Here is a 14,022-nt window from a genome sequence, read left to right as displayed (position 1 = left end):
CAATTTGAACTTCCGGGTTAGATTCGGTGTAGTATGGGAAATGTAGTTTTGAGTCTCCACGCTGCTCTCCTGGAGCCCACATCAGGGAGTGTCGCGAAAGTTGCTGGCTTAGGGGTTCTTCTCTTTGACTCTCCAAAGGGAATAACTGGAGAAATAATTGCACTAAAAATAATGTCGGCGAAATTTCTCACTTTCCAAGAACGATTCCCCGAGGAAGCTTCGAAGTGTACGGGACTCCTACTTTCTAAATCTAAAAGAAGTAGCAAACTGTCTCGGTCCCTGACAGGTCTGCCCCCAAGTCTTGGTGCTCCGCCCCCCCTGCTAGAGTCCCCGCTGCTGATTGGCTAAGAGCACATGAGCGGCGGAAGCAGCTGGCTGGCGCGGGGAGGAGAGAGGGGGTGAACCTGAAGATGGCGGCAGTAGTGGAGGTGGATGTTGGAGGAGGTGCTGCGGCTGAACGGGAGCTAGATGAGGTAAGAGGAGTTGAGAGACAAGGAAAGAAAAGACAGCCTGAAAGCGAAGGAAGGGGCAGTGAGGTATTAGAGAAAGGAGGTCCTAGGAGAAACGGGAAGGGTCCTGAGAGGGAAGAGGAGCTGTCTGGGGGGCGGGATGAAGGAAATCTGAGTTTCTCTTGACTCGGGCGCCCTGAGGTGGTCGTGGGGGTAGAAGACATGCAGTAGCTTCAGAAATGTAAATGAAGGACAGAGAGAAAGCCTGGACGGATGGAGGTGTTAAGATTTTGAGATTATTAGTTGGGGAGGGGGGTCTAAGGGTAGAACTAAAGGTCTGAGAGGTAGCTTTAGAGTTGAAGGGGCGTGGACTTCTGCAATGGAAGGCCGGGCTTTCTCTGTGGAAGAGGACTCTAAGCTTGGCGTGGGGGTTGGGCATGCGGATGGGGGAAAAAGTACTAATCTCAAGTATGATAGCTTTGATTTAATTTTAGGTAGGAACTATTTCAGTTTCATCCTTACATTCTATGTACCTAAAGTTTTGTTCAACGAATGGATGATTGAATGAATGGATGAATGGATGAATGAATGATTCATCCATTCACTTAAGTATCACCTTTGTTCCGGGTCCTGGGCAAGGTACTAGGGACACAAGGGTCCCTTCTCATGTAGAGCCCACAGTGTAGTGGCAGGAGGCAGACAAGAAGATTAGGCATTGCATCAGAAATATAATGGTGGTCTTGAGAAAAGGACACCAATTCATTTTGAGCTAGGGAAAACCTCCTAGAATTTGTTGAATCATAAAGGTTTATGATTTTGTTAAATAAATTCTTTGAAGGTGAACTTGAGAGTGCATGTCTCCTTTCCTATCTAATAAGCATTTAACAACTGATGTAGGCAGTTATCAGTGGACCTTGAATCACCGGAGGAAGGAGTCAGCTGAGTTTGAAAGGAATGAAAAGATAGGCTGAGAAGCAGAGAGAAGGTGAGGAAGGAAAGGGGAAAAAATCCTAAGGCTAAAGAGACAGTGATAGCTAGAGTTGCTTGTGGTCTTGTGTTTGACAGCATGTAGATAAAGACAGCACAGATTAATAGGAAGAGGATCAGTTGTCAGAGATGGAACCAGTGGGATCTCTAAGGGGTCAGAATCTTAGAGGCCCTGTCTGTATTTGGTGGAGGAGAGTGGGGAAAGTTTGGTGATGAAGCTCAGAAAAGGAAGTGGACTTAGGAAGCAAAGATATTGCTTGATGTGGGTTAACTTAGTTTAAATGATTGGGATCATTAAAGTGGGGGAAGAGACTGAGAAACTGACAGATGGTTGGTCCCAGCACTGTCTGTTGAAGCATTGTCTGTTGTCTCCTTCCTCCTAAACATTAGAGACTAGAGATGTTTGGATACCTTTAGATTGGTAAAGTGGGGTGGTTATGGAAATGACCTCCAAGGCTCCTCCTACTTTAAGATTCTAAGATTATAGTTGGCTGTGGTTCTGTGAGATATATTTGAAAACACCTTGAGGAGAGTAAATGCTGTATTGAAGTTATTGCTTATTGTTTGTTAGTCATGGGCTCTCTCCTTTTAGAGGTTGCATGTATCTCTTTCAAAGAGACATTTAGTTGCATATATAAGGGTTCATTGGGATGCAGAGCAGAAGTTTTGGAAGAGGAAAAAGAACTTAAGGTTTTCATGTAAGACTTTTTTTTTTTTTAAACTTTTGATTCTTAGTTTTTCTTTATTGTTTAAGGACTTTAGAGCTACTAGTAGTATAATATATTTTCCAGAATGTTAGGCTACAGAATTTTTTTTTTTTTGTACCAGGGATTGATTGGTACTCAGTGGCATTCATCCACTGAGCCACATCCCCAGCCCTATTTTATATTTTATTTAGAGACAGGATCTCACTGAGTTGCTTAGCACCTTGCTGTTGCTGAGGCTGGCTTTGAACTTGCAGTCCTCCTGCCTCAGCTTCCCAAGCCACGGGGATTACAGGCGTGCACCACTATGCCTGGCTAGAGGTCATCTTTATATGAAACCACTTGTATTCATCCCAGAAACCTTGTTACATATTTTATTTTCTGAGAAAGAATATAATCTATTATCTGGAAATTCTTTGTGAACTGAATTTCTATCTATTCTTCTGTGTGTTTAAGATAAAGTAACTCTGAGAAGCAGAAACAGTCATCCCCTTCAAGCTCCAGAAAGAACAGAGGTCTGGTCTGGCAGACCTTAGCTTGTGTGTTTCTTCTAATGTCTCCCCAGCTGTTTCTGCTCAGCCATCACTAGTGAAATAGAAGGTGAAATTCATCATTTAATATGTAATTGTAGGAATCTATGTGTGTTATGCATCAAGAATTCAAAGATGAGGGGCTGGGGCTGTGGCTCAGTGGTAGAGCACTCGTCCAGCATGTGCAAGGCACTGGGTTTGATCCTCAGCACCACATAAAAATAAATAAATAAAATAAAGGTATTGTGGCCCACTACAGCTAAAAAAAAGAAAAAGAAAAGAATTCAAAGATGAGACAGGATTTTTGCCAATTTACAATCCAGTGAGGAGACATGCAAATAGTCCATTACAATACCACTAGATAATTGCTATCATGAAAGTGTGTAACAAGTGCAGCCAAGTACAAGAGACAAACACTGGAATCTGCTAGGGGCAGTCAGTGAAGTCTTTATTATAGAGATGGGTTTGAGCTGAAAAATTAAAGGTTGGGCTTACCAAAAAAAGGTGTGATTTGCATGTGACATCAAAGTTGCTCTCTGTTGCACCTTCTGCTTGGTTAGATTCTGTTGTTGAGCCCAGATTATATAAGAGTAATGGGTAGCCTGACTAAAATGGAGCTAGTGTACTTTTCTTATACTTTGGAAAGAGTGAACATGGTGTGGTTTATTCTTCAGGTTATTGTATCTGGGTTTTCCAATAGCAGATGTTGTCAGCATGATACATGGTCTGGAATAGAAGTTCATTCATATTCTTTTCTTCTTTTTGTCTGGTTTCATGATTTTTCTCCAGATTTTGAGAAGTAATTTAGGCTTTTTAAAATGGCTTCTCCTGCTTTGTGGAGGTGAATAGAAAAGAAGGTTTAGGAAAGAGCTACCAGTAGAAAAGGTTATTATTTATTGAGCCCTAACTATAAATCAGCACTTGTTTAAAGCCCTTTACCTTTGTAGCAGTCCTGTGTGTTAGATGTATTAACTCCATATTTTAAATGAGCCAGAGACTAGAGAAATAAAGAAGTTTCCCAGGATTCCACAGTTTGTGAGTGAGGAAGTATAGATTCTGGCCAGGTTTCTCTATGCTATAATGAGTTTAGCATGCTATACTGAGCTCCGTGATTCTATTTCTCATGCCACTATTTGTGTTCTAGGGGTTATGTGATTTCAAATTGTATAATCTTAGCTGGGCATAGTGGTACATCCCTACAATCCCAGCTATTTTGGAGGCTGAGGCAGGAGGATTGTAAGTTCAAAGCCAGCCTCAGCAATTTAGCGAGGCCTTGTTTCAAAATAAGAAATTAAAACAAGCCTGGGGATGAGGCTCAGTAGTTAAGAGCCTTTCTTTTCAATCCCCAGTACTTGAATAAAATTGTATAGCCTTAATTATCTCATGTAAAAATCAATACAGTATATTGATAAGTAGTTGTGATTTAGAAGAACATTTTGAATTTCACATTTTTGAGGTAAGATTATTTTAGTATTCCATATTTATGATTGAGGAACTGAGCTTCCAAGGATTTGAGAGATGTTGAGAGTCTGCAGCTATAAGTAGTGTTACTAAGATTCGAATCCACATTTCCAGCCAGGCATGGTGATGAACGCCTGTAATCCCAGCAGCTTAAAGGCTGAGGCAGGAGGATCATGAGTTCAAAGCCAGCCTCAGCAATTTAGTGAGGCCCTAAGCAACTCAGTAAGACCCTGTCTCTATCTAAATAAAATACAAAAAAAAAAAAGATGGGTTGGGGTTGGCTCAGTGGTAGGGTGCTTGCCCAGCATGTGTGAGGCACTGAGTTCAATCCCCTGGATAACATAAAAATAAACAAATAAAATAAAGGTATTGTGTCCATCTATAACTAAAAAAAAATTTAAAAAAAAAAAAGAAAGAAATGAAAAGGACTGGGGATGCGGCTCAGTGGTTAGGTGCCCCTGGGTTCAACCCCTAGTACCAATAAGTAAGTAATAAATAAATAAACAAATAAATAAATCCACATTTCTGGATTCCAAAGTGTTTATTTCCCATCAGTTTAAAGACTCAAATTGCAGGCTTATCTTACCAAAGTAAACTGCCCCTTATATTCAAAAGTCCTGTTTCCAGCCAGTCCTGGTGGTGCATTCCAGTATTCCTAGTTACTCAGGAGGCTGAGGCAGGAGGATCACAAATTTAAGGCCAGCCTAGGCAGTTTAATGAGACCCTGTCTCAAAATAAAAAGGGCTGGGAATGTAGGTTGGTGATAGTGTGCCATTGGGTTCAGTTCCTAGTACAGGGGAGTGGGGAGTCTCATTTCCAAAACATGAAACAATTTTTTTTTCCTGAGAAGATCAAAATAGGGGTTAACCAAAAGAATGTTATTCTCTCTAAATAAGTCCTTTATTTGCGTTATTTGCTGATAACTTGATTCTGCTGAACCATTGATCATGAGGAATGATTAGCCAAGTGGTAGTTAGGGAGATGAGAGATGGGTTTAGCCATCTCTGGTCAGGCATTAAACAGGCTGTGATGATTGGTACTCAGTTCCCTCTCACAACTGTAAACCTTGGTGTGCTTGAGAATATTAGTTGGAGTGCCAGCTAGGAGACCCAGAAGCCAACCTACTCCTAGAGCCAGTGATTTTCTCCTCAATGGAATAGCTGACCAACCTCTGAGAGGAATTAGAGTCATCCTTTTGGCACTGGGAGTTGTTTAAGACTTAAAGGTAGAATAGCATGTCTGTACCCAATCATGGCCAGCCAACTCTCTGGCTAGTACCTGTGAATTCTGGATGTATCCATTTTTCAGTGCCTACTCATCTTCCAAAATGATGCTATATCATGCAGATTAGCGCATGCTGGAGATCAAAGCAGGTATCCCAAGTGCAACTAACTAAGGTATTACTGCCGCAGGTGAATAATTGATTTCTTCAGGGTCCTGTTTTACATTTGTTAGAAGAGGAGATCTGAGTCAAGCATGGGGTGTGAAGTTGTATGCTGTAATCCCAGCTACTCAGGATCACAAGTTCAAGACCAGCCTTTGCAACTTAATAAAATAAAAATAGGACTGAGATCTAGCTTTGTGGTGGGGTGCTTGCCTAGCATGTACAAACCCTGGATTTTCTACCTAGTACCATTTAAAAAAAAAAAAAGAGAGAGATTGGATTATGTTGGTGGCTTTTAAACTTTTATTTAATCATTAATCTCTTTACTTAAAAGCTCACTTTGAAGACTTTTTGGTCCTTGAAGGGACTCAACAGAAGCCCTAGGGTGTTTAAAGCCACAATTTAAAAATGAAGGAGCTGTCTTTTTTGGCCCACTGGATTGGGTCATCCTGTTTTGTGTTCCTTTAGCTCCCTCTGTTTTTCTAGCCCAGCTCTACTAAACATTATTGTAACTGTCTTCCCCACTAGGCTGTAAGCTTCATGAGAGAACAAAATCCTAGTCTTTCTTGTTTATTATTTTATTCTCTTCATTCAACATTATTCCCAGTATACAGTAGGTACCCAATAAGTATTTAATAATAATAACAATTATTATTTTTTGTGGTACTGAGATTTGAATTCAGGGATGTGCTAGCACTGAGCTTAATCCTTTTTAAAATTTTTATTTTGCAATAGGGTGTTGCTAAGTTGCCACAGCTGGCCTTGAACTTGTGATCCTCCTCAGGCCACCCTGACCCCAGTAACTAAGATTCCAGGAGTCCACCACTGTTCCCAGTGGTATGTGCTTTCTTTTATATTTTGGTACTGGGGATTGAATCCATGGGTGCTTAACCTCTGAGCTGCATCCCCACCTCTTTTAATTTTGAGATAGGGTCTTACTAAGTTTGCTTAGGGCCTCACTAAGTTTTTGAAAATGGCCCTAAGCAAACTTAGTAAGACCCTATCTCAAAATAAAACCTTTGATCCTCCTGCTTCAGCCTGCTGAGCTGCAGGGATTATGAACATTCACTACTACACCTGGCTTTATTTATTTATTTATTAATTTTGAGACAGTGTCTTCCTAAATTTTTGAGGGTCTTACCACATTGCTGAGTCTGTCCTCGAACTTGCCAACCTCCTGCCTTAGCCTTCTGGTGTGGGTCACCACATGCCCAGCTATGTGTACTATATTTCTGGTTGCTGCCAGGTCTTTATTGGTGCTGTCCTGTCTGTGTAGAATATCTTTCCCTTTCAAATCCTATGTGTCCTTTAGGATTCTAACCTAAGTCTCACTTGACTTCTAGGATTTTTCCAATCTACACCTTTAGCTTTTTACTCTGCCTTTTATGGTTTTCTCTGTGAAGGTTTAAACTTTAATTTTCAATCTAGTCATCAGACTTCTGAAGCACCTTCTGTGTGCCAGGCACTGTGCTATGCCTGATAATACCAAGATGGATAAAGTATGATAACTGCCATTAAGGGGTTTATAGACTAGTATAGGTAGAGAAAGACTGATAGGTAAATGAAAAAACATGTCATAGGTGCTGCAATAGTGGAGTAGATCCAGTGGGTAAATCAAGGAGAAATGGCAGTCAGTATCACATTTCTTCTTCCTAGGGTGTTTTTTGTTTTGTTTTGTTTTTGTGCTGCTGGGCATTGAACCAGTTAGTTTGGTAAAACCACAGCAGACAGGCTGTGGAAGTTCCCATTCCTTGCTTCTTCAAAGCAATAATCAATGTTTTGTTTTTTTGTTTTGTTGCTTTATTTTCCTCCTGTGGTCTCTCCCTGAAGACATTTGATAAGTGTTCCTGGTTTCCAGGTATTTTCTTCTCTGGGGATTTTTGGTCCAAGCCAAGATCTTATTGAGGGATTAATGCATGTTTGAGGTTTTTTTTTTTTTAATATATATATTTTTTAGTTGTAGTTGGACACAATACCATCTACGTATTTATTTATTTATCTATCTATCTATTTATTATTTTTTAATGTGATGCTGAGGATCAAACCCAGCTCCTCGCCCATGCTAGGTGAGCACGAGCACTCTACCATTGAGCCACAACCCTAGCCTTGCATGTGTGAGTTTAATCTTGAAAATCTGTTTATCTTTGGAATTTTAATTTTTTTATTTTTAAAATTTTTAGTTGTAGATGGACACATAACTTTATTTTTATTTATTTTTTTATGTGGTGCTGTAGATAGAACCCAGGGCCTCATACGTGCGAGGCAAGTGCCCTGAGCCATAACCCCAGCCTTGAAATTTTTTTTAGGGATATAAAATGAGTGGTAGCATAGTGAAGAAGGGGGAAAAAAAAACCCCACTAGAGTAGTCAGTAGTAATCCAGATTTTAGAGTACGAATAGTATTTGTTTTATCCCCGAGATAGCCAACTGATAGTAGATGATTAGAAGACAATGTTACGAAGGCTTTTGAGGCCAGGGTGTAGCAGAAAAAAGTGCTGAGGGAGAACACTGAAGGCAAAATAATACAGAATACTTACTCTGTGTAAAGGCCCCCACCAAGTGTTTTATATGCGTTATCTAATTTAATATCACAACCTTACAAGATAGGTACTAGTATTATTACCCTCACTCTACAGATGTAGACACTGAGAATTTAAATGACTTGTTTAACATCATACACATAGGTAAGTTCCAGCTCTTGTACTCTTAATCAACTTGGGAAGTATGAATAGTGTTTACTTCTTATCCTATTTTACACTAGACATCCCCACTATGTAAGTGTGTGATTTCATTTCCTGAGGTGGTTTGACTGAGGTTGTGCTATTTGTCTCTTCTACCAGACTCAGTTATGCTTGAAAGCCCTATTCATTCTTTTATTGCCACATAGTAGCTAGCATAGAATAGGTTTCAAATGTTTATTAAACTTGAATCTTTAATTTAGTCCTTCCGGGGCTGGGGATGTGGCTCAAGCGGTAGCGCGCTCGCCTGGCAGGCGTGCGGCCCGGGTTTGATCCTCAGCACCACATACAAACAAAGATGTTGTGTCTGCCGAAAACTAAAAAATAAAATATTAAAGTTCTCTCTCTCTCTCTCTCTCTCTCTCTTTAAAAAAAAAAAAAAAATTTAGTCCTTCCACCTGTTTTGAAATCTCCAGGAATTGGTGACTCAGTGTACATTTAAATCCCTCTAATGGTAGGGAGCTTATCATTCCTTAATCATTGTCTTCCGTCTTTGAATACCTCTGTAGCAGTATTCTTCAGATTGGGCTAGAATTCTTATTTCTGTATAGCTTTAACTTTTTAGTTCTCATTATGCCTTTTCTCAGATTCTGTTGTTTTGTAACTCTGAGTTTTGGAGGTACAGGCACTGACAGAGAATGTAGGCTCAGCATATTTGAGACTGACCTAAAAGCTTATGCTATGGAAGCTAACCCAGGATAATCCATTTAGTGTCATTTCTCATCTCCTTGATATTTCTTTGTGTTTTCCCTTCTTGAAGTCATATGTTATCTCTTTGCTCCTCAGAGGAAAATCTGTAGGTAAACATAAACTCATTAGTTCCCTCTAAAGTACAGCTTTCCCAAGAGAGTGCTGGGTCATAGCCGTGAGGTTTTTGGCCCTGGGCAGCTAGGGAGAAACTAGGGAAAGGGGAGGCACAGAGCGTAAGCCCTGACAAGCTTTTTGTTCTTTCTTTCCTTTTTCCCTCTTTCTTAGTTGTTGTTACCAATAACTGAAAGCATTCTATTTCTTAGAATCCTCTTATGACATTGTACTCCCCATTACCCTTAAGATTAAGTCTAACATCTGAGCTTTTCATTTGGTACCCTGCAAAAACAGTATTTTCTCTCCCTATTTTAATGATAACAGTAATAGGGTTTTTTTTTTTTTTTTGACAGTTCAGGAGATTGAAATAAGCAGATATAATAATTGCTATAATATGAAGAAGCACAGAGATCTCTGGGAACACAAAAAATGGCAGGCAAGGGATCAAGAAAGGCTCTTTAGAAGAAGTGGCTCCTTAGCTGACTGTGAATATATTAATATTTCTTTTATGAGGAATGAATATATTAATATTTATGAGGAAAAAGTCACCTTTTAGTTGAACAGCTATAAGGATGAAGTACTTCATTACAACCTGTCTCTTTCCTTCTGGATGTGAGTTCCTTAAGGAGAAGAAAGGGCACTTCCAGCAGAACTAAAGAATCATTCATTGCTGGGGATGAACATAGATTGTGATTTTGTCATGTTCTTATTATCTCTCATTGGCAAAGGGAATGGAGAGAGAGGGTCAGTTTTCTAAATGATGGGACATTTTGATAGTAACTTAAGAGCATAGGCACTGCAGGGTTGGTTTATATAGAAATTGCTTTTTTAAAAAAAGAGAAAAGAAATGGAGATGTACCTTTAGAAAACAGTATTCTCTCAGGGTTAAATGTAGGAGCAATGTATAAACAGGTTTTACTGGTTTCAGATGGCCTTCCCAGTTCCTCTGAATTTCTCTGCAGCATTGTCCCAGCATTTGTTCAGGAGAGAATTAGTCTCTGAGTATTTCCCAAACATTTGCTTTGTGTCTAGTATTAGGTATGAAGTTTGAGGGGGATGCTGAACAAGTAAGCTATTATCCTTGACTTCAAAGCAATTAAAATTATTTAGCATCTTTCCAACATTTATGTAATATATACAATGTGTCAGATTATATCTATTTCATATATATACATTATATATTCATATATGTATGTGTGTGTGTGTGTGTGTATACATATATATATGGATTAAACTGATCTTGGGCCATTTTTTACCCACTAGGATGGCTAAATTGGAGAAAAATCTTTGTAATGATTACATATAGAATATGTAAAGAACTCTTACAACTTGACATTAAAAAGAAATAACCTTTGGGCTGGGATATAGCTCATTTGGTAGAGAGCTTGCCTCACATGCAGAAGGCCATGGGAAGGAAGGAGGGAGGGAGGAAGAGAGGGAGGGAGGGAGGGAGGAAGGAAGGAAGGAAGGAAGGAAGGAAGGAAGGAAGGAAGGAAGGAAGGAAGGAAGGATGGATCACAAGTTCGCAGCTAGCCGCAGCAATTTAGTGAGGCCCTAAGTAACTTAGTGAGACTTTATCTCAAAATATAAAAAAGAACTGGAGGTGTGCCTCAGTGGTTAAATGCTCCTGAGTTTAGTCCCTAGTACCAAAAAATAAAAATAAAAAAGGCAAAAAAATCTAACTAGGCTTTTCTCTGAAGAAAATATACAAATAGACAATAAGCACATGAAAAGAGTGTTCAGCATCATTAGCTATCAGCGAAATGCAAATCAAAACCTCAGTAATATGGTGTGCAAACAATCGGGCAATTTCTCAATAGGTTAAGCATAGAGTTTTACACCCCAGAAATTCCACCCTTAGGTATATTCTTAACAAAAATAAAAATTAAAAAAGTCCACATATAAACTTATAGACAAATATTCATAACAACAAATATTCATAATTATTTTAAAAAACCAAAATGTTGAAACAACCCTCAGTATCCTTCAGCTGATGAATGGATAAATAAAATGTGATATTTCTGCATAGTGGAATATTATTTAGTAAGAAAAGGAGTGAACTACTGATACATGCTATAACATGGATGATTCTTGAAAATATGCTAAATGATAGAAGCCAGTCACAAAAGACCACATACTATATGAATTTATTTATATGAAAGGTCCAGAAAAGGCAAAGCTTTAGATTAGTGATTGCTAAAATCTGGGGGTGGGAATCAGAGGAGTTAGCAGATGAGCATGAAGTTTCTTTTTAGCATGGTGGGAATGATTTAAAATAAGAGGTTATACAGCTCTGTAAATATGCTAACAATCATTGAATTTCCCACTGAAACTTGATGATACACCTCAACATAGCTTAAAAAAAAAAAAAAATCCTATCAGGCATGGTGGCACATGCTTGTAATCCCAGCAGCTTGGGAGGCTCAGGCAGGAGGATCACGAGTTCAAAGCCAGCCTCAGAAACTTATTGAGGTCATAAGCAACTTAGCAGGACCCTGTCTCTAAATAAAATATAAAAAAGGACTAGGGGGATGGGCCTGTAGCTCAGTGGCAGAGCGCTTGCCTAGCATGTGTGAGGTACTGGGTTCTATCCTTAGCACCATATAAAAATAAACAGATAAAATAAAGGCATTCTGTCTATCTACAACTATAAAAAAAATTTTTTTTTTAATTACCTGGAGTCTTTGAGGGTGGGGTTCCAGGTAAGGGACCAGGGGTGTCATTCAGTGGTTAACAGCCCTAGGTTCAATCCCTGATATCAAAAAAAAAACAACAAAAAACCTTGGTCTGGTTACTTTGTCTTAATAGACTTCAAGCTCCTTAAGGGTGAGAATTGTTATTTGTTTATTATTGTATTTCTAGTGTAGAGCTTAATATATGTTTAGTTAACAGTTGAATGGATGTATGAATGGATAAAAGTGAAGAATGTCCTATAAATGAGGTGATATTTGAACTATCTTAAAGGTTGAATAGGAGTGAGCTAGACAGTAAAGGTGAGGAGAGAATTCTATAGAGAGAAGCAGCAGCCAAAGAATTGAGTCATGTCAGAGAAGGAGAAGGTCAGTTTAGAATGACAAGTGGTTCATTGTGGCTGAAGTAGAAGTCAGTTGCCTGATAGAGGTGAAATAAGGTAGCTGATTTGGGTTAGAGTACAAAGTACCTTGCATGTCATACTAAGGAGTTGGGACTTTAACCTAAAGGCAACAGAAAGTCATGAAAGTTTGTCAAAGTAGGATTCTAATGCAGATAGATGTTTGTCCGACTGAGACTGTTCTGGAAGATTAGAGTCCGAGAGATCACTTTGGAGCCCACTACAACAGTCCACAAGAGTACAAGGGTTTAAGCCTGAACTAAGAAAGTGTGACAGTGAAAAACTCAAGGGAGATTTCATAGGTGGTTATATATGATCAGCACACAAACAGTCCAGAATATAAAGGCTTTAGGTATTCATAAAGAATAGTTCTGTTCTGGGAGGTTCTGGAGGAGGTGACATCTAGTTTGGGTCTTTAAGGAAAGGTAAAGAAATTTAGGGTATATGGAAGCTGGAGTGCATACAGGAAAGAATAAGAGAAGAGGTCTCAGGAGGGAAGAAGCCAGAATGAGAAATAGAAATTTGATGGGATAGGAATTGAAGAACCAAAGAAGCAAACTTTATATGCTTTCATGTTTGAAAAGTTTAATTTAAAAAGCTACCTTGCTGGATTGAGGGCTGTGCTTTCTGGTGATGGTAGGTAGGGTAGGGAGATGACGGCAGGTAGCATCATCAGCAGTTGTTACAACTAACATCTGCTTTCACTTTATTGCTCCAAGTGTGCTGCCCATGTCAGGCCTTAGATTTGGATAAGTATATCTGATGTCCCAGTTGATTAGGACCTTGGAGGTCTAAAAGATGAGGTAGTTCCACTTTGAAGTTATTTGCCTTGAATTCTTGGCAGAACTAAGGAGTAAGGGTTGGGGGAATGTGAATGAAAGGAGAATGGGGAACTACAAATGTGGATAGCCTGTGAACCTTTGAACTTCGCTTGTTATTCTAATCACCCAGCAGACCACAGTATCTGTACCCTACCAGATTAAGACTGCTGGACTGGTTGTTGTTTTATAGTCCTACCAGGTTTAGGAGCTAGCTATTTTCTCTTTTTGCTGGGGTTACACAGCATTTTGTTTATGTGTCAGTAGTATCCTTATCATATTGTGTTTAATTGTAGTCTTCCACCACTCTCTGGACTGTGAATACATCAAGGGCAGAGGTTAGACTTATTCATCTCTAATGTTGTGAAATGATGAAGTCTCTAGTCCCTGGCTGTTAATTCTTTAATATGAAAGGATCAATTTATATTTATGAAATGTCAGCTTACCTACCCAAGAGAGGTTTTCAGAGTTTAGAGCCTTTGTGGTTAACACATTTAAAACCAGGGTGGGAGGCCATCCCCTGAGTGATGGAAAATTCTGTTGTGTGCATTATCACTTGGTAAGTTTTTAGTGATTTAATTTAGTAGCATCCAGTTATATGTCATCACACTAAAGGCATTTTGCTAAATTCTGTGGTCACTAAGGGAACTATGGTAGTTTCAAAGACCAAAATATTATAGCTGACTCTAGAGCTTTAGAGTTAGATAGATTTGGTGTGAATTATAGTATTTTAAATTAAGGGAACTTGGAAGTCATCTAAGCCAATCCTCTCATTTTATAGATGGAGAAACTGAGGCATGGGGATAAGTACCCTATTTATATAAATAAATAAATAATTTTAAGAGAATTTTTAATATTTTATTTATTTATTTATTTATTTATTTATTTTTTAGTTTTCTTTGTTGGTAGGTGGTGCTGAGGATCGAACCCGGGCCGCATGCATGCCAGGCGAGCGCACTACCATTTGAGCCACATCCCCAGCCCCAAAATAAATAAATTAAATATACAAATTTTTGGGGGGCAGTACCAGGGATTGAACTCAAGGGCACTTAACCAC

The 14,022-nt window shown here is 39.1% G+C and overlaps 1 protein-coding gene across 1 annotated transcript in view; it reads left to right on the top strand.

Moving 5' to 3' along the window:
- Positions 1-401: 401 nt before the first annotated feature.
- The window catches only part of Rnf121 (ring finger protein 121), a 60,725-nt gene continuing 47,104 nt past the window's right edge, over positions 402-14,022 (top strand). Inside the window, exon 1 of the mRNA XM_076846723.2 lies at positions 402-473. Coding sequence (XP_076702838.2) covers positions 411-473 — 63 coding nt within the window. The 5' untranslated portion in view covers positions 402-410. The remainder of the gene's footprint in view (positions 474-14,022) is intronic.

The sequence above is a fragment of the Callospermophilus lateralis genome, chromosome 2 (genome assembly GCF_048772815.1).
Source record: "Callospermophilus lateralis isolate mCalLat2 chromosome 2, mCalLat2.hap1, whole genome shotgun sequence".
Classification (NCBI taxonomy): domain Eukaryota; kingdom Metazoa; phylum Chordata; class Mammalia; order Rodentia; family Sciuridae; genus Callospermophilus; species Callospermophilus lateralis.
Note: the sequence above shows the minus strand (reverse complement) of the source record. Positions and strands in the feature narration are given on the sequence as shown.